Source organism: Alligator mississippiensis, chromosome 11 (assembly GCF_030867095.1).
Source record: "Alligator mississippiensis isolate rAllMis1 chromosome 11, rAllMis1, whole genome shotgun sequence".
Classification (NCBI taxonomy): Eukaryota; Metazoa; Chordata; order Crocodylia; family Alligatoridae; genus Alligator; species Alligator mississippiensis.
Genome location: NC_081834.1, coordinates 5,887,137 through 5,913,600, shown reverse-complemented (window position 1 = coordinate 5,913,600; position 26,464 = coordinate 5,887,137). Strand labels below are relative to the sequence as shown.

The 26,464-nt window shown below is 51.4% G+C and overlaps 1 protein-coding gene across 3 annotated transcripts in view; it reads right to left on the bottom strand.

The window, feature by feature from the left end:
- The window catches only part of IGDCC4 (immunoglobulin superfamily DCC subclass member 4), a 147,257-nt gene that overhangs the window by 12,955 nt on the left and 107,838 nt on the right, over nt 1–26,464 (bottom strand). For 2 of the 3 annotated variants that reach the window (XR_009455528.1, XM_059714548.1), the window contains exons 10-18: nt 26,030–26,203; nt 25,203–25,436; nt 18,129–18,236; nt 16,692–16,875; nt 15,823–15,950; nt 14,860–15,030; nt 13,408–13,545; nt 12,683–12,788; nt 11,276–11,510 (exon numbers count right to left, since the gene is read on the bottom strand). Coding sequence is in view for 2 of the 3 variants with exons in the window: in XM_059714548.1 (XP_059570531.1) it covers nt 11,276–11,510; nt 12,683–12,788; nt 13,408–13,545; nt 14,860–15,030; nt 15,823–15,950; nt 16,692–16,875; nt 18,129–18,236; nt 25,203–25,436; nt 26,030–26,203 (1,478 nt within the window). In the remaining variant the exon portion in view is untranslated. The remainder of the gene's footprint in view (nt 1–11,275; nt 11,511–12,682; nt 12,789–13,407; nt 13,546–14,859; nt 15,031–15,822; nt 15,951–16,691; nt 16,876–18,128; nt 18,237–25,202; nt 25,437–26,029; nt 26,204–26,464) is intronic. The other variant, XM_059714549.1, reaches the window with a different exon arrangement.

Here is a 26,464-nt window from a genome sequence, read left to right as displayed (position 1 = left end):
ATCTGCACCTCATGACACTACAGGGTCAGCAGGATTAGGAACATTACCCTGTCCTTACATCACTCTCATCACCTAGGGACCTCACAGCACTTTACGAAGGGGCACAAGGATGATTGTCCCCCGTTACAGATACTGAAAATCAAGTGCAGAGATGATAAGTGTCTTGCCTCACACATCAAGCAAAGCCAGGATGAGACCCCGGCTGCTCTGACTTCCAATGCAACGCACCGCTCTGCCTCTCCATGAATCCTATGTGATGGCTCACACTCTTACTCTCACGCAAGTTACTGGAATGGCTCTCACCCACAAAGTCCATGGGCCATGGGAGCGCGCACGTATGTATGTGTGCATTCTTATATGTACACTAATAAAAGTTATGACCTAAAATATCCCATCCTTTATGCTGTTTTAGTCAGTTATGAAGCTCCTCTTGGGAAAACTGGCAGTAGCAAAAGCAGACAAGACAGTCAGGTTACTTTGGAAAAGCGCTTCCACTGAAAACGGCACGCGACAGCCAGGTCGGACTCTCCTTCTCACCAGCAGTACAGCTAACCGAGTTCAGCAGCAGGTATGAGAGATGCACACACAGGGTAATGACAAGTTCACTTCAGCATCACCATGCATTATGCCAAAATGGAATGGTTTAAGCAGTGATTTTCAACCTTTTTTCATTGCAGACCCCTACAAAATGTTGAATGGAGGTGTGGACCCCTTTGGAAATTTCAAATGGAGGAGTGGATCCCTCTGAATTGCAAGTGTGAGTATTCATATATTTTAGATTGATAACAGCCATCTTTCATGGACCCCTTAGGCACAGTCTGTGGACCCCCAGAGGTCTGCACACCACAGACTGAAAACTCCTGGTTTAAGTGCTGGACTCAAGGCAGCCCTTACTGGACTGACGGCACCCTCTGTAACTCTTGTGAATGGCGTGGCACCCAATTTCAAAGACGAAGCTGTATGTCACAGTGCTGACCTCCCTACAAAGGGCCCAGAGAGTGGGGGTAGAGAACTGGCCAGGCAGGGATAAGCCTCAGCCTGCGCTTACTGACTTAGCTTATCTTCTTATCGCATCACACCTCAGGGCACCCTTCAAAGGATCTGGTGGTACGCCAGGCTGAGAACGACTGGTCGAAGCCAACCAGAAGGCATGGACGCTGCGTGGTCACCGACTCGCTGTGGTACCCACAGAGCCCTGGCACCTCAGCACTCATCACACACGTGCCCACAACAAATACAGTTGCCGCAACTTCTTGTTTCATCCAGCTGAAAGGAAAAAAAACCCAGCGGTGTCTCAAAAGTGTCTCAGCACTGGACCTCGCAGTAAGATGAGCACAGCTTGAGACGCCTCCTCAAGATCCATCTGTCTGGGAGATTAAGCACCTCTGACTTTTGGAATTATTGTGCTCAAAATGCAGTTATCAGCTGACGACAGATCAGCGATGCCTCTCATTTATCCTCTAGCTACCTCAGCAATTACAGACACTTACCTGTCCCGCCACAACGACGCTTCACAGTTTGCCTTGTATTATAATAGCCGTCATTAGCCACCTTGACACCTCGCTGTAATATTTCTGTGACGGACGGGTCTGGGATGACACTTGCTGAGTTTTATAGCAGGCTGCAAAGATGTACCGACTGCTGTCAGTGCCCGGCAGAATATGAAACGAGTGACAAATAATCAATAGGTTCCCTACTTTGAAAGGCTGGCCGCGCCTGCCTATGGCAAGTTAAAATGGAAATAAAAATGTGTCTCGTTTCCACTAAAATTTTCATTGAAAATGTTCATGGGCTTTTGTCAGAAAGTGAAAAAAAAATCTTTTGGGGGCAACTAAAAGTAGAAAATGTTTTTGAGTTTAAACTTTTCTGACTCACCAGTTTTTAACATGAGAAAGCCCAGATTTGTCCAAAAGCTCGCTGGGGGGGGTCCCTTAAAAGAGCTAAAACCAAACATTTTGGAGTAATTCTACTGCTGAGGGCTGAGACGATGTGGCACGACAGAGGCCAACAGAGCGCCACAACAAGGAGCAGGGGAGTCGCACAACGGCACTGGCAGGTCTGAGGATGGCTCTGAAACCCCCGAGGGAACGTCGCCGGGAAGCTGCGCTGGACACGGAGGCCAGGCCGGGAAAAGGCAGCGAGGGAGCAGGCTGGGAGTGTCCCTTGGGTTGGAGGCAGAGGTTGGGAGGGGAGGTAATACCCCCATACTGGGGTCTAGGCGCAGGCAAGAGCCGACTCGCACAGCTGCACTCCACGTGGAGAAAGAGCAGGCGGGTGGATTTTTAATTTCTTTGGCCGAATGATAAACTCCCTGATGGGGAAAGCTGCCAGGCCAGGAGGAGACCAGGAAGTTTCGATCCCGCTGAACATCACGCCGGTGGCAGAAACCAAGAGCCTGGGGGAAAGTGCCGGAGATTTCTCAGCAAGGTCTGGCGGGTTTTGCTTTGGTTCGCGGCCCGATCTGCGCCGAGCAGCACGGCCGGCACCTCGGGACACTGTCAAGGCCTGTTCCAGCTGGGGCTGGAAGACCGCTCGCTCGGCTCGCTGTGAATGGATTTCCTGCCTGAAGCCAGGGCCTGGGTAAACAAATCTGGAAGCCCCCTCGATACAGGGGCACCACTTTTCTTTTTTGTAGCAGACCACCAAGCTATTCTTTGCTCTGCTTCGAGTCCCCTGGGCAACCAGTGTTACCTTGTTTGTAGATCTAATTAAATTATATGGGCTGAACGCAATTTGTTCTGGGTTCCCTCAGCTTCCCCTTGCAATAAACTGTTGAATGCACACCTCTGTGCATGGGGAAAGTGGCCCTTTAAGAGCTGAAGTTATTTAACAGCTCAGACTATTAGTTCATGGACAAAAAGTATTTTCTTTACAGACCTTGGTTTTACTGGGCTACTTTGTGTTTATGTGGGCTCACCTTGCTACCAAGAGTTCAGGGTGGATGCAGCAACTCTACTTTCTCCCTTGGATTTTGTTCCTTTGGGGAGCTATTTGCTCCACAAACATTACTGGCTCCCAGGGAGCAGAGGAGGAAGGCAGGGGGTGCGAGAGGGCTGCAAAGAGGCCGTTTAAAAATGGAGGGCAATCTCTCTGTATACAGACAGGGATGTGTGGCCTGTTCACGTACACTGTAATGCCCAGCGAGTAGACCACAGAGGCAGTTTCTAGTGATGACAGCAAGGATGCGTCAGAGGTCAAGGTGACCCTGAGCGAGTCATCTGACCTCCTTGTGCCTCCGTCCATCTGGCTGGGAACAAGGCGTTCTGATGCAAGCCCTTTACAAAGCACCAGCCTCGCAGAGGGCCCCAGCGCTGGCAAAAGGCAGGTTAAAATAAAATGCTCATGTACCTGCTGCGGGCCCGAGGCCACACGGCGCTGAACGCCCCGTCCGCTATGACTTCAACGAGTCGCTGACTGTGCTTAGCAGGTGGCAGGATCAGACTAATTCCTAAAACCAAAGCCTGCACCCAGGGAAGGTCAGCCATAGCTACAGGGCACACCCCGAGACACCAGACAGTAGAGCCATCCTTTATGCAACTCTTCTTAGGAAAACGTGCTGCCTGAAGCTGCAGATTTCTCTGGGGGAGCTGGAAGGCAATGAACCCTGGCAGCGGACGTCTGTGGACACTTCCCTGACACGCATCACAGCCTGTTCCCACCCTGGACCCTTGCCTGTGTCTGCAATAACAAAACTAACCCCAACTCCTGAGAAACCAGACAGGTAATGGCGTGGAGCAGGGAAGAACAAGCCACGTTAAGGAGGATTACTAAACGAGAGCATGTTTGTCATGCATTTAATACAATTATTTGCTCCTGCTGCTCACTGGTTCTCTGCAGATAGATAGGCCAGGGACCAAGAGATTGTGACCCTTCACTAGAGAACGTACAAGCACTGAACGAAAAGCACTGGAGCAGGTCACCCACAGCGGTGGTGGACTCTCCATCCTTGGAGGTTTTTAAGACCCAGGTCGACAAAGCCCTGGCTGGGATGATGTAGTTGGGGCTGGTCCTGCTTTGAGCAGGGGGTTGGACTGGATGCGACCTCCTGAGCTCCCTTCCAGCCCTCGTTGTCTAACTCTAAATAAAGCCTGGAAGTTTCAAACTTGAAGGTATAGGCACATGCATAACACACATGCATCCTCTTCTTGATACCTGAGCACACGACCACACACACGCGCATGCAAGTATAGCACACATGCTGTTATAGATACCTAAAACCATATTGCACAGACACACATACACAAGCACACACAAATGTAGACCTCTACACGCACACTATTACAGGATACCCGAACACACACACACGCTATGACGGGTGCACGGTACACACATTCCCCTTGTGGATTTGCAAACTTCCTTGCAAGTTTCTAGCAAAAACCAAAAATGCAGCAAGAAAGAGCAAGGCCAGAGCAGTCCCCAGAGGCGCAGCTGCTCGCGGAAATGTCAATCTGCCGTGTTTACATAGGTTCTGATGACTTGGGGAACAGCCTGTCCGGCTCTGGCTGAAACGAGCTGTGATGAAGAACAAACTTGTTTTGTGCCAGCTTGCTACTTTCCACAAACACAAAGCCCCTGGGCCTCAGAAGGCAACATTATCCCACCGGCTCCCAAAGCAGGTTACGCGCGAGAAAGAATTCCCTCGCCCGGAGCTCAGGCCTCCGAGGTCCGGCACTTACGATCAGCTCCAGGTCTGGCTTTTAAAGCCTGGATTGAGAAGGCAGGGGGAGGGGCGGAGGAAAATGGTTTCTGGGCCGTTGCAGTTAACTCCGGAGGATGGGGCCAGCTTAAAATTTAATGTATAGGGAGGAAAAAGAATCCCTGGGTAAAAAACTGCCCACTGCAAACAGAAGAATGACAGCTAATACAGCTATCTTCCAATCAAGGGTGTTGGAGCTACAGCAAAGCAAAGCGATTGTGTCATTTTTGCCTCCACAGGACCAGCAACAACAGATGGCAAGAGCAATCCTAGCTCCTGCCACTTTTGCAGCTACAAGCAGCAATTTCCTGCAAGTGGCTGGAAATTTCCCGCAATTTCCTGCACGTGGGTATGGATGTCCCGGCAGAAGGTGCCAGGAGCGCCGCAGGAGACAAGGGTGATGAGTCTGGCTGGAACCAGCCACCATCCAGACCCAGACAAAGCCATGTCCAGGATGGCTGAGATCGAGGGGAACATCCGGTAGCCACCAGCAGAGGGGCTCTTACCTAAACCTAGTTAGAGAGAATGGTGTTCCTTTCCCACGTGGAAAATATTGGTCAAACTTGGGGGAGGAGGGGGGAGAATCAGACGCCGCTGCCTCTCCGAGCCACGGAGGAGCTCATGGGGAATGCAGTCGTCTGGGGAACCGGACTCAGGGAGAAGGAAGCCAGCACGGGGCAACCCCTTGGAGCCACGTTGGTGGCATCTCCCAAATGAATTTCTAAATATCATTTTGGAGGAGATCTGGCTGAGAAGCTGGAGGGTTCGGGTTGTCAGGCTTTTGAGAAAAGCTGAAATTTTCTATGCCGAACACGTGCATTCCTGCCCCCCCTCCCCTCCCCAAAAACTGTTCAACTAAAAAAAAAAAAAAAAAATCAACAATTTCTGAGCTGTCCCATTCTGCTTTTCCCCAACCACTAGTGAGCCAGCACTGCCTCTCCTGAGCTAAATACCCTGTTGCCGCTCATGCCCTGCCACAGGCGGCCAAGGGTGCTGGAGGTGAAGAAGCTCATTTGGAAGAGAGAGACAAGGGTGCAGGATGGGCTGCCCGCGGGTGCGCTCGCAGCTCCAGGAGGGGCAACTGGAAACCCGTGGAAGGATGGGCAGAACAGTGCCGCAGAACGGGCAAGCCCTGCTTCTAGCCAAGGGTGCTGTCCGCAGTGCGTGGGAGTGCGCCTGCTGCTGACAACGCAACGCAGCGCTCACCGCAGCAGCGCACAAGGAGGAAGGCTGGGCTCGGGCATGGGTCCTGGACTGGGGATGCAAATGCAATTCCTAGCTGTGCAGATGCCCTGGACTTCGCGTCCCTGCTCCTCAATCGTCAGGCTGGGGACGATGCAACATCCTCTGCCTACTCAAGACTGGAAGTGCGGTGGGGCAGCAAACCTCCTCCTTGCACAACAGAGGCTCGAACGCTAGCTGCAGCTCTGCAGCCTGACCGCACTACAAATGACAAAGGGACAGGCCCCATTTCTACAGACTGCAGAGCAAGGAGTGTGAGCACCACTCTAAGCCGTGTGCAGGGGAGGTAGCTAGTGCACCGCTGCCGGCAGCCCGTCTTCTGGGGATATGATCGATGGGTGCTTTACAGTCAGAGGCAGAGAGGACAGAATGGCTTGTCCAGGTCATGCCAATGGCTAAGGGGTCTACAGGATGGTGCACTGGCCTGGGATCCAGGAGCTCTGGGGTCTAAGCCCAGCTCTGACACTGGCTTGCTGAGTCACTGTGGGCTGCAGTCTCCCTAGAGGCCTCACCTGCGAGGAGGTCTCCATACCAGCACGGGAGGAGCAGTCCTGCTCCTTCCAGTTGGCGTCCAAGCCCAACACCTGCTAGAAATGGCCCTGACCTCCCTGGAGAGGGCTGCTGGGAGGTGTAACACCGAATGCCCACATGGAACGAGCGGGTGGTCTCCGGTGAGGGCCCCGGGGCCAGGCCTCTGGCCCGCAGCTAGGGGTCACCGTGCAGAAGCAACGGGTGGGCAGACCACAGGCGCACGCTAACCACACACTCGTGTTAGGTACGCACACGTTTCACAATGTGGAGCTTCAGAAGGGTTCATGCAAGACACGTGTTTACTGCATGTGATGAGGTCTCCCTCCAGTGGCCACTCTTGGCTGCAACCACAGCCTGTTGCCAGCTTCTCCTTCAGAGGAGAGGTGTCAAAGGCCGGATCATTGAAGCTGGCCGGCGAGCAGGGGGGACAGCAGCTTGCTAAGGTCTCTGCGCGCTGCACACGCACATCCAGGCTGTCACGGCTGCTCTTTGGAGAACACGGGCCTGTCCATTGGCATTTTGCCCCTTTGTAACAAAACAAAGCTCCGATTCTTTCAGCAGAAACCTGCTGAACCGTGTGCAGAGGGCTAAAGCACAGGTCTAGCACTGATGACTTCTGCCAGGTTTTAAAGTAGATGCAACTGAAGTCTTAAATACCTGACTGAGCCAGCGTCCATGCCCAGTAAGAAGTCAGTGACGGCAGGGGCTAGAGCTGCTGCTGAAGGAAACCCTGACTCTAAATCACAGGTTCAACAGCCTGTGGACCTCTGGTCCAATGTCTCTGTCGGACCTGAGCGCCTCCCAGTCTCTAATGCATGTGCCCCCTGCCCCGAGATACAGAGGCATTACCGTCCCCATTTCGTAGGAGGGGACCAGGCCCAGAGAGGCTAAATGACTTGCCCAGGGTCACAAAGCAGCCTGTGGCAGAACTGTATGGACGGACACCTCCTAAGTCCCAGGCTGGTCCCAGGCCATAGGACCCTTCTGTGTTCGAGAAGGGCTCGCTCATGTTGCAGCCCCAGCTATGCGCCGGGGCATGGGGAGGCAGGCCCCAGGTAGGCCCCATGCTTGACACCTCCGGAAGGCTGCTGCATCCAGGTGGGGAATCCATCACCCTGCCCTGTGGGCTGGCCTGGGGAGCAGGGATCTAGCCTCAGCCCCCAGGGTAACTCAGGCCCCGATTGAGCGAAGCTGTGAAACACATCCTTGACTTGATGCACCTGCTCTTCGCTGAATCAGGGCCCAGCTTTGCCGAGTTCAGAGCATCTGGCCTGGGGTAGAGTCTAGGGGTGAAAACCCTTGCACTCTTCCACATGCATCCACCTAGAAGGGGCCAGCAGAGGAGTGCCCTGAGCGCTGGCAGATGAGAGGTCTGGCTGACACTGCTGCTGCAGCCCTGCTCCCAAGAGCAGGATACAGGTTTCCAAGAGCATTGGGAACCCCCCTCTGATCCAAGGAGGAACCTGGGGGTGTCACAGTGCTGGGGTTTGAGATGCACCCATCTCCACAGTCGCATTTGAAGGTCTGATGCTCTTGATCTTAGAGGGCATAAACTGGCCACGTGTCAGACCAAGCTCAGAGCTGAAAGTTTGGGGCTCTCACCTCTCTCAGGCTCAGCCCAAAGGGAGGGTGACTAACACTGCACTCCTGGCTCCTTCTGAAAGGAGAGCTTGCCACAGAGAGAAAGAGCCTACCTGGGTCCTACTGGAAGAGAGATCTGGGTTTATTACCCCCAGAAGGAGGGAGGGAAGGGACCAAAGCTTTAAGCTCACAGTCCCCAGAACCAAATCTCAGGGGCTAAGCAACAATTTCAAGGCATCACAAGCAGATTGGGATGTGGAAAACTGGAAGAGGCAAACTACGGCCGGGCTGCAGGGCAGCTCCATCATACCCCCTTACATAGATCTGATTATCTCAAATACACCTTTGCGCCAGTGACATACAAGCTTATGATTGATGCAAACATGAACTCCCATGTGCTCACAATGTGCTTGTTTTACTCAACCTCCTAATTACCTTACATGCTCTCGCTGGGTTACAAAGAAAGACATAAACAGATTAACTAAATTAGGCCAATTAAAGGCTCCCTAATGGAATGAAATGCTTCAGACAAGCTTGAGAGAAAAAATGGGCAGGGAGAAGGGAGAGACAACCCAACGTCAGGCAAATTAAGCAGAGAGGAGAGAATACGTCAAAAAAGCACATTCCCACTGAGCTCGTTCCAAAGGCGCTTGCTTGCCTCCTACGTTTGCTCTGCACGGAGTCGAGTAAACGTGATGCTCGCCAGAGTTCATGGTTTACACCGGCGTGTCTGTGCAACGCCGGTGAATTTTGTGCATCTGAATATCAGTACTGGAACCTCAGCTGCTACACACTGCAGGACCACCTCCCCCGGCCACGAGAGCTCACCGTGGCCCCCAGCTTAGCATGATCCCCAAAAAGGCGGTGGAGCACGAGAGCATCTGCAGCAACACAGGATAAAGCCATGGGCTTAAAAAACTCCCTGCAGGTTAACAGGTGATGCACGCTGGTGGTCCTGCGATGCTCGGTTTCTTATTTGTATCGCCCAAGCCCCCAGCACCCTGGTGGTAAGCCAGGCCCCCATTTCTCGGAGGTGCTGGACAGACGCGGGACAAAGGTACGTCACCGCCTTTCAAGAGATGGGGAATCGGATTATGTAGTCCACAGATGCATTGTCATGTTGTTCTGCGCTCTGTCAGCAGGTGCTTCAACCTGCTTTCAGGAACTGCAAGAGGGGGCTATCACAATCGCCTACTGCAGTGGTTCTCAACCTTTTCAGATGCAAGGTCCCCCTCAGAAAATACCTGCAGTTGGCTTTCACTTGTTTCTGACTGTGGAAAAATACTAGAGCAATTCTTTTGTTGCAATGAACACAGAAAGCCCACGACAGGGCAGACAGGAATTCAGAGTGTCAAAGCCCATCTGGAAGTGTTCGCACAAGTAAGTGCTAACACTGCACAGCAGCCTATGGCACCCTTAAAAGAAGCTCACAACAACCTGGTTGAGAATCACTGACCTAGTGCAACTTCCTACCTCCAGCCTGTCAAACATCATGCAGCCATTTCTGCATCCAGTCCACCCTCTGTCTGAGCGAGAGCATCTCTTTTCGAAAGACATCCAGTTCTGATGCGTCTGCTGCCCCAAGACCCTCGCACACAACTCCAGCAGAAAGTCAAACCTCTCGGTCATCATCATGAAATGCCACCAGACTTGCAAATGAGCCTGCCTTGCAAATCAAATGGAGCTGACCACTCCCTTTCTTACCAAAAGGCAGGAAGGAATTCTCCCATGTAGAGCTGCAGCGTATGCCTGGGATGTGCTTTGATGGGCTCACTCCACAGCATGGTTCAAGGTGCTAACACAGATCCTGACCTAAATCCTATTGAGCTTAACACAACTCTTCCTTGCTACTTCAGGGGGCTTTCAATCCACCCCATAACCACTAAAGACTGGTCTAAACCAAACCCAACCCAACCCTCAGTTCGGGAGCCCAATCCAAAATGTTGGGGACTTTGGCTCATTTCTAACAAGCATCCAACAAGATATCGCTATGAGCTAGTGGGCTAGGTGGGCAGGTGAAGTCCTCAATGCAATGCTGCTTCTCCGTCCACATTTCGAGACAGAACTAAAATCTGACGATTCTGCATAACACCTCTAAGTAGGAGATCTCCACGTAATGTTTCTGCAGGCTCCGGCTCTCGACATCTTATGGAAAAAGTCCAGCAACACTAGACAGGCAAGGAGGATTTCACAACTTAAACCTTCTTATAAAACGTAGCAGAGAATTATGTCGCTTTGAAAGAATTGCACAGGGGAGTAGAGAAAACCTGACAGAAGGGATATTCAGTCTCTCAAATATGGGAGAATTTCAGGGTAATTTAACAGTCGCTGTTAGTTTTCTACAGAACTCCATTAGCTCTACAGCGCTATTAGATTTCATAACGCAGCGATGGTTTGGTTCTGTAGGATGGTCACGTTGGTGCTGCGCCGATGGGGCCAGAGGGAGAGACATTTCTTCTTGGATCTCTGGCAGGGAAGGGCAGCTTGACATACATGTTTTCCCATCCACAGTTACCAGCTGGGAATAAGCCTTTGCTTGTCTCTCTGTGGACATGAATACCTCTGGCTGGTGTCATGGAGCTGACAGACACTGAGAGAAACACTGAGCAACCCCGATGCAGGGGCCTGCAGATCTTCCCCAGAAACCAGGGGCGGTGCTTAGTAGAGAGAAGGCAGAACTGGACATGTACAGCAGAAGCAGCCGGTCAAGATCCCGTGCCTATCTATTAATAATCCATTAACAATTTCACCTGCTCCCCAGAGGGGACCACTGAAGTCCTGGGATCCACTGCTCCCTGAAAGATAAGGGAACCTTCAGGGATTCAGGGATCAACTCCTCAGGTGCTTGGCAAACCGAGGGAAAAGGAGTCCTACCTCTCCTTGCTTTGCCCTGCTGAACACACAGCCCAGGCACGGGGGGGACAAGATTTGCCTACTCATAGCACCGATGTCAACAGAATAATTACATGGCTAATTCATGGTTTAAGAACCAGGGGATACTTAAGGTGCTGGATCCTCACACCCACTGTGTTTGGAAACAGTCCAGGACTGCTGTATCGCAGAAACAAAAGGGAACACAATCGATACTCAAAGCCGTTCAGCATCCACCACTACGGAAGAGGGCCTTGCCAGTACTGCACCCTGGCAATGGTCCACAGAGCTCAGCACCTTCCAGCCCAGAGCTGAAATCAGACCCAGGCTCTGCCCAGCAAGCACAGTAGTTACCTTCCTATTTCCATGGATGCCATCACCCTGCAGGCTGGTGTGGATGAGGCCGTGCACTTCCGTCAGCTCCGTGATGTCTGTCAGGGGCGCAGGAGCCTCCTCCGGAAGCGGGGACATGAGGGACTCCAGCTCGTGGGCGTCGGAGTGGGCGCTGGGTGCAGGCGGCCCCTGCCGGCCACGATGGTAGTAGGTGTGGTTTGCAGCTGCCTGAGGATCAACACCTGGCAGGGCCTCCCTGCAGGGGACAAGAAAATCCAACACAGGTTTTCCCCTGGGATGACCACAGCCTTGCTCTTGCCCTGCCCGGCTAGTAGATGCCAAGGCCCAAAACATGAAATCCAAGTGCCCTGCTGCTGGGCCCAAGATTGGGCCCCAAAGGTTCTGCCCCAATCCTGGCACTTGTACTAACAGAGCCTGAAATCTTCCACCCACCCTGTGGCTGCTACAGCAGGTCTTGCTGGAAGGCTGCAGATGGAAGCGCCAGCCGCTGGCCCTGCTTCACTAGTGGGCACTGGGTCCGCCCAGAGCCCTGCACAGTGCATGGACACCGCAACCTTTCCCTCCCCAGCAGGTCAGTGGGTAGGGCTCAGAGCAGCTTCCTGACAGAGTAGGGAAGGTTACCTCTCATTAACACTTGCCACTCTCTTTGCAAGGTGACAAAGGTTGGTCATCCTTGTCTGCAGACACCTGAAGGAGGTGAGTTTTGAGAGGGCTGAGTGACAGGACGTGGGTAAGACTTCGGGGAGCTCCCGCCTCCCAGTCCTGCCCCAGCCCCTTCCTGCCCAGATGACAGCCTCTCTCTGAAAATGACAGCTTCGGTGGACTCCAAACAACATCCTCTGGCAGGAGCATCAGGCAAGAGCGAAGCTTTTGGGGCTAGCAGAAGTCACTGGAACTGCCCCAAGTGTAGCTATGGCCCCGACCACGCCAACCCACTCAATTATATGTGGAAGGAAGGAGGTTTTCCTAGGAAACAACAGCCTCGTGAGAACAAAGGGGGATGCAGGCACAGAATAGGTTTCCTAAAAGGAGACTGGCAGAGCTGTTCAGTGCCTTCATATCAATACCCGCCTGGTTCCCAAACAGCAGGATGCGAGCAGAAGCCAGTCTCTACCTGCACCAGAGGGAACAAGGGATGATACTATTCTCTGACCGCACTTCACGTTCCACTGAGCTGCAAGAAGCAATGGCTTAAAGAATGCAAATTAAAGAGAAGCTAATCAGGCAGCGTTCGTTAAAGCACACACTTCCACGGACCATTTCTTATGCTGAGTGGCACAGGAAGCAGTCCTGAAACAGCCAGGGAAAACCAGCCCATTGGCACATGGCAAAGACACTCCTAGGCCCTTTTGTCTGGCCTCACATCAGCGCCTTGGCTCTCAACCGGGTGGCCAACATGTGGCGTACCTCTGCTTGCTGCTGCGGAAGCTGGCACACATGCAGAAGAGGATGCAGAGCAGGCCCAGACAGACTCCCACGATGATCCCCGTGACCGAATGGATGTCCAGGACATCTAGCAGGATACAGTCGAGTTGTCAGCTCGCACATTAACAGAGAGGGACACAGAGTGTGGTGCATCCAGATCAGCACCAGCTTCACCAAGGGAAATGCCAGATTTCCACACGGGCCTGAGGAACAGATCTCATGTTCTCCAGTCAAGGGGAATGGAAAGCTGCTGCCCCAATTTGGGCATATACCTCATATGTGTACAGGGGAGTGTGCATGCACACAGGAAAACTGAGGGGATAAAATGACTAGAGAGTGATCATTCAGGCAGATCTGGGAGTGGACTAACATCCCCATTTACCTTCTTGCTGCAAGGCCTGGCACACAGGCAGCAAAGTCCACTTTGTGTGACCCTTCATTAGGGGAAGAGGTAGGTTATTAGGATCAAACCCTACCCGGGGACAGATGCAGCCGTCAGCGAGTGCTGTGCACGCAAAGTCTTGTGTGTGACACCCCGCATTGGGCTAGGTCTGTGCAGAGCCTGCGGCATCATCAGGCCTTTTTGCATACACGCATGCAAGCCCAGCCAGCTGCCGCTGCTAAATATAAGCACCGGTGGAGCCAGGTGAGCGACCCCTCCCGAGTACAGCCCAGGCCCCGAGGGAGGAAGAACGGTGCCCTCATACCAGACAGCTTCTCCCGCAGGGTGTGCACGTCCTTCACGTTGGAGTATGGCCCCGATCCCACCACGGTCTTGGCTCCCATCTTAAAGAAATACCGGGTGTCACTTTCCAATCCATGCACTTCGGTGCTGAAAATATTTCCTGATCAAAAGCAAGTTAAAACGTGCCATTTAAAGGCCATCGCGGGGACAGCAGAAAGGCAGTCGTGGGCTCTGTCTCTGGCTGAGCTAGCAGAGTCTTTGTGCCACACCCTCTCAGGAAACAGATTCCCGACTCCAAAATAACGATGCTTCAGATGACTAATTTGTGGTCCTAAACCTGACCTGGTATGTGTGCAACTTGGACAGTGCAGCTTCTGATACAGCTACACCCCCTCCCCGTTCCCCACGAACAGGTTCCCAGTAGGGAGACCTGAGGAAAATCCCCAGGCCTGCACTACTGATCCTAACTGGCTCTTCTGGCCCGGACACCTGCAAATCAGCATGATTTAATATCTGTGCCTCCGGGCCACCCCTGCTAAGCCCATGCCACTGGACTAGCAAAATGACCCACAGGCATGGGGTTAGGCAGTGGGAAGTGTCAGCAGGATCAGGACTCCCCCCAGCCATGAGCTCCCTTCAGTGGCTAATCCAGATGCATGTCTACATACATGGCCGGCAGCCTCCTCCACTCAGCACCATCCAGCCCTCAGGGAGTGAGGTGCTTTCAGAGCCATTCCCCCTCAGGACACTGAGCAGCACGGCTCCTGGCTTCTCTCTGCACTTTCCCCACAGCCTTTCCAACTACCGCTGCTCCTAGCATGTGCTCTGTCTGCACTGCCTTCGGGCCCCCATCCCCTAGCAGCACCCAGCAGATGGACACTGCTAACCCTGCTCTGCTCCGTCAGCAAGCTGCCCCCGGACACCCTAATCTGGCCACCATGCTAACAAGCCTCCCCCCAGGCCCCGCTTCCAAGCACCTGTCCACATGGAGCATGGCTTGTAAAGGGGCCGGCCTCTTGTCCAGAGTCCTCCCCACCTCCCTCTCATCTCAAGAGGCACAGCCCCACTGCTCAGTCAGCTGAAATCCCACCAGCTGCCTCTGCTTCTTTCCATCCCGCTGCTATGATGCACAGAGAGCTCAGTGCTGCAGGAAGGCTGGGAGACAGAGCCAGCCCCCCACCTTTGGGGACTCCCCTTTCTCCTGCCACGTCCTCGCTCTCGGCACTCCTAGCTTCATGCTCAGCTGTGGGTTTCCCATGACCTCCTCTGTATCTGTCTGTAGCTGGATTCCAGGATGGCTTGGCCTCTCCTGTATGCTCCCAGCTCATTAGACTTCCCTCAGTCCCAGGATTCGTGCCCTGGAGAGCAGAGACACTGAATCCCGTGAGAAGGCAGAGAAAGGAGACGGAGTGAGGACAACCTGATCTGACACTTGGGTTGACACATGCCCACCACCCTGCATTCCCCTCCTCACCTTCTCTCGTCAGCAGGGTCCACATGTCATCAGGCTCCGTGTTGTTGGCGTTGTACAGGATGAGGTACTCCACAATGATGCCGTTAGGCTCGGCAGGTGGGCACCAGTGCACCTGCACAGCATAGGGGTTTATTGGATGCAACCGGAGGTCAGAGGGAGGCGTTGATGGTCCTGAGGAGACAAGGACAAAGGCTGCCCAAACATACGACAGGAAAACAGCAGCAGACAAGGTGAACCCTCAGCCCCAGAGGGATCCTAGTTTCAGGAGGCCTCTAGTTCGGTGCCACCCACTCATGCAAACGTGTAAAAGAGCTGTTTGCAGGTGTGGACATGGCATCCACCTCAGTGGCCTCCACGTGCGAGACCTGCGTGAGCCTGGCTGGTGACTGCCAACAGTGCGAGCACAGAGCTGAGAGGAAGGATATGCCATCTCCAGCTTACCTGTCTTGGCTGGCAATGAAGAGTAATAAATAGGAAACCCCTGGCAAAATGGCATGGCTCTATAACAGGTACAGAGCTAGAATACCGCCAAGCTCTTTTTACGCATGGTTTGTTCTTGGGAGAGGGCAAAGGATCCTGTTAATCCCAGCCACCCTTCTTATTTTCACCTTCTCTGCCTCCCTCATGTCCCTGCTCCCATAACAACGGGCTCTCCACCCCACAGGGACTGGTTCAAACCCACCATCCAAAATGGGTTTCTGTAGAACAAGACTGTTCGTCCCCAGACCTAGCTCTCAGGCTCTGGTTATGCAGAAGGAAACTGAGGGTTAGCAAGCACAAGCCAGACAAAGGCCTGAGCATTTCATGACATGAGTAAAAGGCCTGCTCTCACATGCGCTCTCAGAACAAAAAGCATCACAAGCTGGGAACACACGCGGAGGGCAAGTGAGGTGAGATGAGACGGGCCATGCTGCATTCAGCTCAGTGCCTGGGGGAATGTTTTGGCCACAATGTGGTACTTACTGTCCGGAAGAGTGAACCGCTCAACAACGCTGCCGAATGGCCCATCAATGCCAACTCCATTAGACTGCACTGCAAACTCATACTTGGTGTAGGGTTTCAGCCCACTGATGAGGATATCTTCGTCAGAGCTGCCAAGAAATGCACGTGCATGGGGCAGGTTAAATGAGGATGGGACCAGTCCTACTGCATCAGAGCCTCACCAGCAGCACAAGAGTCATAAAAGATGTGGGTGAATTAAGGTAGGTCAAACCCACAGGTCAAACTCATGACTTCATCACTAGTCTCATTCTAGTTAGGGTCTTGTTTAAAGCCCCAGCTCCTGAAGTCATGTGAGACTCTCAGCTTCAAAAAGTAAATTTCTAGCCTTTGTGGATGACTGGCTTGCACAGGAAAGCTTGAAAACTTAACCCCATTAAAGACTCAGAATCCTCATTTAAAGGCAAATATTTAAAAAAAAGAAAAGGAGGGGGAGTTTAATTAAAATTTTAAATCAGAACCAAACTGGTATGGGGGAGGAGAGGAGGCATTTCTGAATATTTGGCACTGGCAATACTGCAATGGGCTTTCTTGTCAGTGCAGAGGTGAGGAAACTAGACTGCACCACACAAGGTAGCCTGGGCCCTGGGGTCAAGACAGAGTCTGCGTTTGTCCATGCCACACCTCTGTGGTTAAGGTAGTGGACACTTCTTCATCGCAGAAGGCCACCCATCATGGACTGGCCGTCCTGACACGGGACTCAGCCACAGACGCAAGTCAGAAACCCAAGCTTCCTGAGCATCAGCCAAGCCACTGAGCTCCCCAACCACTCATGTTTTATATGCCACCTGGATGGCATTCTCCAGGCCAGGCCTTTACCATCACACCTTTACCTTGTGTAGTATGTGACAAGAGAAGCATTTTTTAGCCCCCAAGGGCTGAAGCGCACGGTGTAGTTGACAATCTTGACTGTTGTAAAATCTGGCTTCTTCCACCTTAGCCAAATTGAGGTTGAGCTGTTGGACTCTGCATAGACCTGGACTGGGGGAAGCGGGGGGCCCTTCTGAACTGGAGGGTCTGTGGGACATGTAGGAAGAGGGAAAACATGCACACGTATAAATGGCACAGGAAGGGAATGGCCAGCTATCACCGATGCAAGGAGAGGAAGGAGGGCCCAGTGGTGGGGGTGTGAGCCTGGGGCTGGGGAGACCCAGGTTCAAATTCTACGCTCCATCACGGACTCTGTGCGTGACCTCGGCCAAGATACCTAATCTCCCCAAACCACAATCCCCATCTGTCAAACAAGAAGAGGAAGTTATAGCACTTCTCTGCCTTGGGTGGGAGTTGAGATGTGTATTCAGGTATACATGGGGGTATGTATTAAAGGTGGTGAGGGGCTCCAAAGTGCCACAAATAGATAGAATAAGCGTTAAGGATTCCACGAATGATCCCGTTAACACCACTAAGCAAAACAAGTAATGAAAACAAGATACGCATTCATCTCAATCTCTCTAGCACTGACCGACTGTGGTGAGCCAAGTTCTTGCTGTCTGCTATTGCATGCGAGGGAAAAATGAATACATTTGCAACATTTTTATGGTACAGAGATCCAAGTGCAGAGATCAAGGCAGGCCCCTCCGAAGGGCTGACTTACTTGACCAGGCCAAGAGCAGGTGGGAAAATAGCAGCCTAAAGAGATGAACCGACTGCCCTAGAGATGAATAGCTCAGGTATCCAGAGCCCCAGTCCTGCATCCTTCTGCTTCTCTGTGACAGCATTTACTTTCCTTCCCTTAATATTGCCTTGACAAATGCTGTTTTCCCATTACCTTCCAAGTCTTTACGATACAAAGGGTGAAACCAAGACCGACCTGGGGACTCCAAGAAAAGCCTCCTCGGTCTGTCTAGCAACGACTGACTCAGCAAGAAAGGCTCTGAATGGGGACAGTAGGAAAAGCTGTCTGAATTCAGAGCACCAAGCCCACGGCAAGCTGGGAACTTGCCCACAGCTTTCACCTCAAGACACTGTCTCATATAATTTACAGTGAAAAATTAATTTTGAGCCTGACAGCAGAGACCCCTCAACTCTTATGTGCGTGCGAGGGGCTTCCAAGAGACACTGCAGTGACCTGTCTCCAAATTCTGACAGGGTTTCATGGGTAATGATTAGGCTAGCCCCCAGGGCTGGGATCACGACCCTTGTTTCTCTCATGTCCATCTCCATTGCTTTCATCCCTTTGAGAACCGCAGGCAGAGTGGGACAGAGGTGACTGTATGGGCAGGAAGCAGTTGCTGAAATAACTAAGCAGTAGTCCCACGGCTCTTTCTTACCTGCTGCTGTGACGGGTGCCTTCTCGGTTTTGCCCTTCCACACTGCTGCGTAGCCATCTTCATGCTTATTGAAGGCCACCAACTTCACCTCATAGAGTCTCCCAGGAGCTGTGGAAATCAACAAGGTTTTTGACTGTACAAAAAGAAAATCCCTTGCCAGAAGCTAATCATGCTCCAGGACATCAAAGGATTTTAAAATCCCTGGGTTCCTTCCTTGGGTTTATAGGGTTTCAAGTTTAAGCACTGGCTAATCTCTCTACCCTGCGATGTGCTGTCAGCCCTTAAAGCGGTAAAGAAACCAAAGCCAACAGCAGCAAGGTGATTTGCCCTGGGTCACAGAGGGAATCGGTGGCAGAGCACGCCAGATGTTCTGGACCCCCCCCAATCTTGGGCCCTTGCATTTAGCTAGTGAAATACCCTCACGTGGCATAAAAACCCCTTCATATCAACCTCCTGCATGGCAAGAGGAGAGTGCTTAAAATGCTTCAAGAGATGCTTGTGCTCATCTGGACTGGGATTCTCTTGAGAAAGTCGGAATAATCCTGGGAAAATCCATCTGGTTGCTGACCCTGAGTGTTTCACTCATATACTTTATCTCACATACTTTCCACAGCAACATAGGCTCTGACTTCAGACTAACTGCCTAGGTGCAGTGCTGGTGAGCACTAAGTAATCCCAAAGACTCAGCTTACTACCAAAAAAAAAAACCTCTCACGTCGTCCCCCCCCCCATGCACACGCAGCAGTATGGATGCCCCCCATCCAACATAAACAGACACCCTGTACTGAGTTGATCCATGTGCATTAATAACATCCTGGAAAATCTAGAAAAGATAGGGGGCCCTATTCTCAAAGCCCCTCATTTGAGTGCCAGCCTGGTGGGTGAATCTGTCTCAGGGCAATTCATGGCCTTGCTGTCTCAGTGACATGAGATCTCGCCCCCACCCCCAGGCACAGTTCTGATCAGAAAGAGACCTCGTACCATCACACAGGGAATAAGAGGACATTACAGAGCCACATCTGGTAGTTAGCTGCATGTCCAAAACTTCTACTGAAGTCAACAAAGGATTCGGGTGCCCAGGAAATTACCAAGTCAGGCCAAAGCATTTCTCCTCTGCAGACAATGACCCTTAGTTTTCAACAGCAAAGCAAACTGCCATGCCATGCACACAAAACCCACCACAGCAGCAGCAGGAGCCGGTCCCTTTGCCAGACAGAATCACCAACATTTGTGGAAGGAACTCGCCACCTCGGTGCCAATGGCCATGCTTCCACTGGCCCATGAGACAGAGCTGGGCTCGCAGAGCCCGCCAGCGGCAGCGTCTGCCCTGCATTATGGACTGCAGCAGATGCCAAGCACAACTCCGGCACGCCAAAAGGCTGTTTCAAAGCTGGCTTGCCCCTTTCTTCTCGTCTTTCACAAACCCGGGCACTCTCCTGCCATGTTGGGGTACACTGGAGTCCATCTTGTATAGAGTCATTTATTCGAGGAAAGATGAAAAGTTTTTAAATACAGACCAGCAGGCGATTATCTTCCCGGACACCCCGTCCCTTGTTGAGAAATGCAGTAAAAGCCGCCCGCAGTCGCCTTGGTTCCCTCGGCCACACTGAGTTGATGAAGTTTGTTAATTAGGGATGTGCCCATTCATTCCCTGCCCTGATGGATCACCAGCTCCCTTGCCAAGACAATGCAAGCCACACAAAGGCTTCTTATTTATGCCCATTTTATTATTACGGCTCCAATTATGCTCCCAGGCCTTAATGGTGCCAATTACCCTGAGGGTGTTGGAAAGGCTCTTGCTGCTTCACAGCACATGGTCACATCTTGAATATAAAAACATTTCATCCACATTTCTCTCGCTGAAAGGATCCCATAAGCAAACATGGTTTTGTTTGCCTCAAAGGCAGCACTGGCAAGAAGGGGAACCGGCTGACCCGTATTCCTGCCCTCTCTGACCAAAGGGAAACTTCTGAGATGTGCCGAGACAGAGGGCCGTGAAAGATGGACGACAGAAGGGCCGGGTCCTCGGGCTCAGTGAAACGTGACTGATTCACAGCCCTTCTTCCCCAGGGTGCCTGTGCAGAGTGCCACGAAGAGTGCTGTTTTCTCCATTTCACATCCCAGGAAGGCCGGATGGGAAACAGGTAAGCCATGAGGGAGATCTAGATGTCCCAGGACACAACCCGCCTTGGAAGAGCCTGGATGATGGTGGGAAGGAAAGGACAAGTCTTCTCATGTCAGGACAGGCTCTAACACCAGACTGGAGGAATAAGATTGTTGTCTCTAAATATCACGGGCGAGACTGAACAAAAACAGGAGCTAAAGTTGAGCTTCTTGATCTTGAAAATGTGGCGAAATTGTCAATAGTACTAAGCAGCTCCCACCCGTGCCTGGAGTAGCAAGTGGGGTGCAGATGCAAATCCCCCCATCTTACCCCATTCCTGACTGTGGATGTGCAAGTAACCCCACTGCAAACAGCTGTAGCACCATTTGCTCCTTCCATTATGGAGCATCCTGATCTCTGGAAGTGAGAGCGTGTCCAACTTGAATTACAAAGCATAATACTGCCAACAAGGACCATGCCCCATATCAAATGGCACTGCCCTGTATCAATACCCCACTGTGCCCCATATCAAATGGCCCTGGAAGCTAAGACCATGCTAAGCAGGAACAGCTCATCTCCAAAGCCTTTGGAAAATCAGGCTTTGCAGCCTGAGCCTTGCCTCCCCCTTGCTTATACTGCAGGGCCAGATGTTTGCGCTCTTGCAGCATGCAGCCTGGACGTTTCATCAAACTGTCAAGACTCTCTACTGGAACTCGGAGGCCACATGAAAACAGAGCTTTTCCTCACTTCCATCACACGTGTGATTAAATATAATCAGAACAATCTAGTCCATATAATTCCAAACGGGCAATTGGGATGATTGCGTAATCTATCCAATATGCTAACTACAGCGTTGCATCCATTTTCAAAGGGATTAATTTGGGCGCTAACTCTACCACTTTCCCCTACACCAAGAAATACCTGATTTCACTGAGATGACTCCCAGAGGAAGGTGCTACTTATTAGTTATAAATATGGACAGTAAAATGGGGTCCTTAGTGGTTATTTTCCTTTTAAATCGGAGCCCAGATTGCTGCATCCTGTCATTAATTATTAATTGCTGGAGTAAGACTAAGGACATACCTCCAAGTCAATGAGAGAGTTCTTGGAGCGCTACTTCTCTCAGGGTCAAGCTTTTGTCTAGATTTAGGGAATCTATGTCTGGATTAATGCTGTATTGAAACTTTTTCATGAATGAGTCTCCCACCCTGTAATGGACTTTCCAGACTGGCTACAATGGAGAGTCATTAAGGACTGTACTCCAGCCACACAATAGGCATGCTAGGGTTATTAGCTGAAGGCCAGAACTGGAGGAGGCTGCAGTAGCTCTCTTACTGCAGAGGGCTGGATGATGGAAAGTTGCCCAAGGCAGGACAAAAGAGCTCAATGTTAAAAGGGAGGCTTATTAACAGGGAGAATCCTCACAAAGGCATGCAGGAATCACTGGGCAGGAGAGAGGTGGTGATGGACAGGCTGTCAGGAAAGGGAGGTCCCAGTCTGGCTATTAGCAGCAGCTCTGTAAGCTGTACTGAAGATGCTGGCCCATCCCAGAGGATCTTGACTTGGGTCCAAAGAATACTGCGGAGTAGCAAGGAAACGAAGATGAGAAAATGTGGGCAGGGTTTATCGCTTTTGTTTAGGTCTGTTGGACCAACACTTTGGAGTAAAGAGCAACGGTGTGTTCAGACACTCTGTGCAAAGCCCATCTGCATGCCTCTCGCTTACACCTGCCACATGCTCCTGGAGGATTAAGCCGCAGCCCAAAGCCCCTGTCTCTGGACTCCAAAGAGCATTTCAGTTATGGGGGAAACTGAGGTGGCAACACCATTCCTTAAGGACCCACTCACAAGGGTCTGCACCCTGCAAGTATGCCGGGAGGCTCCAAGATCGAGGCAGCACCTGGACACCGTTTGCACTCCAGAGTCACAAAGCTTGCAGCAGAGTTGGAAGCTGTTCCCTGCAAAGCGAGTGTCCTGGATCTGCAGCAAACGGCAGAATTACACAGACAACAAGGATCTATTTCTATTTCCTACACAAGGAGTTTTCCGACTCCCTCACTTCCCACTGCTCCTTACCCAGACCCAGTCTCTCCAGCTGCTCATGTGACCCGTACTCGCTCACAGGTGAGTGCCTAACACACATGAACAGTCTTCTGGAAATCAATGACTACTCATCTGAGTAGGCACTTGCCAACATAAGGGTTGTATAACAGTCTCAGATTAGAAATATGCTTAAGGTTGCAATTGGAAATGTGATTTATACCCATGCTAGCTCTCTGGTAACTAGCACAGGTCATGAGAAAGCTGTATCGGCAAAAACTTCTGGCAGGCTTGTACAACCCAGCCTGGAGTCCTGGGAGACACCCCAAGGTGCGTACCCAAACTCTAGACAAGACTACTACACCTTCACACACTGGTGTCTGGCCAAGGTGGTTCAAGGGTACCTATGTGTGCTGCCTTCACATCTCCCCTTACAGTGAAGATACGCCCTTCCTCCAAATCACGATGGGCTTTTGCCTCTTGTTTCTCACTCCCAGAAGCTTTTGCCTTCTCAGCATACAACCGGCCCATCCAGACCTTTCCTCTCCCAAGGATGTGGGAGCAATCATGCAATGTGGGGAGGAGGGAGAATAAACAAAACGAGAACATCTCCAGTGGGAAGAAATCCGAGACTGCTCACAACGCAAGGATAGTTAATGCACATCAACCAAATCATAAGGAAACCATCAAGACTTGATTGATGCCCAAATTTAAGGAAGTAATTATGGAGGAACAAGCAGTCTTCTGAGTATTGGCATGCCAGAGCATTTGGAACCAATTCAGATAATTCCCGAGTCACTATTAACCAGCCTGCCGGTGGTAAGGACAGCGCATGATAATATTCACATGCGGTTTCCTCAGTGTAATAATTACAGCTCTAAATTCTTCAGTAACTTGTAACTGTTAACACCCTCCAAATGCTACTAGGGGGCCCAGCCATCTCACGACTCAAGAAACAGACTCAGAGATGTCACAAGCTGTCTTTCTGCGAGTTGAAGGTCAAGGCATCCACAAGCAAGCCATGGCAAGGCAAGACGTGTAAAACAGGCCAGTGGGGGAAATGCTTGGACTGCTGTTCCAACAGTGTGGCTTGGTCGATAAAGCAAAGCTGTGTGTGACGTGGAACAGCCCCTTGGCTGGGGAAAGTCGGCCTACCTGCTGCGACTCTTGGTGGAGCAACGCCAACCCACACTAGCTGGGATCTGTCCCCTAGATTCCCCTCTGCGGATTAACCAACTAGTTACCGGATGCAACTACTACAATAAAGATGCATAAGACACGGAAGGAAAGGAGTCTGAACAGGAGACACCCATTTAAAAAAAAAATGCATCTGGCGTGAGTGACTTCTTCCTCCAGTTCTTATTAATTGACTGATTAACTAATTACTGTGCACAGGCCTTGCTAGAGTACAGGTTAATACAACCATTGGTCAGCGCATATCCAACCCATACAGAGACTAACAGCATGAACCAAAGTAGGCCCCAGTGCATACACAGCTAGACAGGTCACATATGACATGCATAGAAGTGCTGGGAAAGTAGCTCATTAGTTTGAGGAGCCTCAGAAGCCAACAGATAGAAAATGACTTGATCGGACGAGTACAGAACACCCCAGTAAAGGTCAGAGTGACCTGGCAACCAGGCGCTGCGCTAATTGGCGAGTGGTAGGATGTGGATGATGTCACTTAAACATGCTTTAGTAACAGGCGAGAACTAGGATTGGGTTTGATCAGCGTATACAAAGGGACCAGAGAACTCTTCATACTTTGTACTGGGCTTAGGGGTGATGTTCATGCTTGTACCATGTCTGCAGATAGCCTGGCTAGCACCATGGACCAACTAGTCATGGATGTTGGTGTCTAGGCTTGTTTGTAGACATTAGTCTGGCCAAGATTTTGACACTAAGAACTGAAGTTGTGACCTTTTTTTTTTTTTTAGAACAATGAGATTGTCAGGGGCACTGCAGCACAGACCATCTCCTGACAGCACATGTACAGGCCATCCAAAGTGAAGGAGCCCAATGTGACCAGAAACACCTAGCCCACAAGCAGCACTGGGAATCAGAGAGCAACACTGATAGAGTTTGTCCCAACAACTCTGATGACTCCCTGGATATCTACACTGTGGCCAGGTGCTCTGTGGTGAGCCCCTTGTAGTACACCCATGCAAGCCTCTTAGCTAAAGTTTTTGTTTGGATCAAATTGTAGATTTTATCCCTTCTGTGTTTGGAACTAGTTCTCCAGCTATGAGCATTTATCCGTTCTGCTTCAGTTTCCCCTTTCTGTAAAACAAGGAGAGCTCTGGTTGGGATTAATTAGCATCTATTTTTACTGGGGCAGGCCCCTCAGGTGTATCCTTAATTTATACACAGGCTTGGAATACACGGGTATGTGTCCAGCATGGTTCTGAACTAAATTTTCAGATAAGGCTACCCACACTACTACCATTCTGACACTAGATTTAATTAGAGGTGCACCAGTATATCAGTCACAAATCAGATTGGAACCAATAAAAGGAAAATTGACATTAAAGCCATTGGCTTTTTTTTGGCTGCTGTAGCCAGTAATGTTACCAATAAATGCCACGTGCATGTGCACAGACACAGCATGCACATGGCCAGGAATACAGCCAGGCAGCTTGACGAGCAGCATCAGGCCAATAAGTCTGTGGAGGGGAAGGAGCATGGAGGAGTGCGGGGGAAGAAGATCAAGGCCCTGACAGCGAGGGAGGGAGTGGGGCAGGGGCTGCCCAGCCAGGGCACTGAATGCGACCCCGGGGCCAGGAGCAGAAGGAAGCGGTGGGCATGTGCCCCACCAGGATTTGTGCACGGGGTGAGGGCGGGCTGCCCGCTGGGAACTCAGGGCCAGGGCCACAAGAGATGGATAGCATGAAACAAACGCACACTGGTAAAGAGAAAACTTAACCAGCTAACCTAGTCGAGTTAATTCATACTGCTTCACTTTCTTCTTTAGCTTTATGGGCCCTACATCCCAGCTGTCATCTTCAGTGCCGTCCGAGGGGCTTTCATCACTGGCTTCCTCCATTCCCACTTCTCGGTAGTACAGTTTGTAGCCCGATATCTGGGCATGGTTCGCTGGGGGTTGCCACATTATCAGGAGGGACTCCATCCTTGCTCGCACTTTTAACTCAGTCGGGGCAAATGGAACTAGAAGAACAATGGGAAAGAGAGCACGTTTCAGAACTCATTAGCAGGTCCTTGCATCCTGAGGGGCAGTTTTCCTTCCACATCTGATAGGCAGGCGCAGTTATGAGTCTATCGCTACACTGGCCTACACCTCCATAGCAAGGGACCACGACAGTAGAGACTTGGTACTATGGGGGAAGCTGGCAGGGCAAGTTTGACCTTCCCTAATTGGAGCTAGCTTCAGCTCTATCTTTAACACTGCCCATGCACTGGCTTTTGATTCAGCTTTGCATGTTGGTTTGGCTACCTAGGCATTTTTGATGGGCCTCTGCACCTCTTGAGCAGTCCAAGGAGTATCTGGGGTATAAGGTATCACCAAGCTATCCAGTAGCTTGAAGACAAGGAAAAAACATATTGGTCCCCTATAACGGAGCTACAGGTAGGGCTCTAGCGCAATAGGGATTCCATGCTAGATCACCCTGGTGTCACCACAGCCTAGCTAGCCTTGGTCAGACCACTTGTCCACTTTCCAGTTAGGGTATCAGGATGTTTCCTTCCCACCCTCGCATCACAGGTAAGAGAAAGGAGTCATGCCAAGCATACGAGCACCTTACCGTGCGTCTGGTTGTCCCTGTCAGGAGTGCGATGCTGTGTCCACTCCGAGGGGGCTCCATAGCCCATGCTTGTGCTGGCTGCTATGCGCACTTTGTAGACTTTATTGGGATGGAGCGAATAAAGGGTGATTTGTGTCTCGTTTGCACCAACTTCAATGGAGGAGATCTGATCTGCTGGGGCCAAGGGGACACCAGTTAGATGTCTCCATCCCAGGCAGGGTGAAATTTGCCCCTGTGAAGACGGCCAGCAGCTCAAGGTCTATGAAAGAGGTTTGAGCAAGGTGAGAGACTTCTGTGAGCTGTGGCTTTCTTTCCGGGTCCAATTTCCCTCAACATCTCCTGATCTGACCCTGATCAGGAATGTGCCCAAACTCTCAAACCTGCAGTCCATGGCCTCGTTCCTGCCCTCATTCGGAGTGACATTCAAAACTAAAA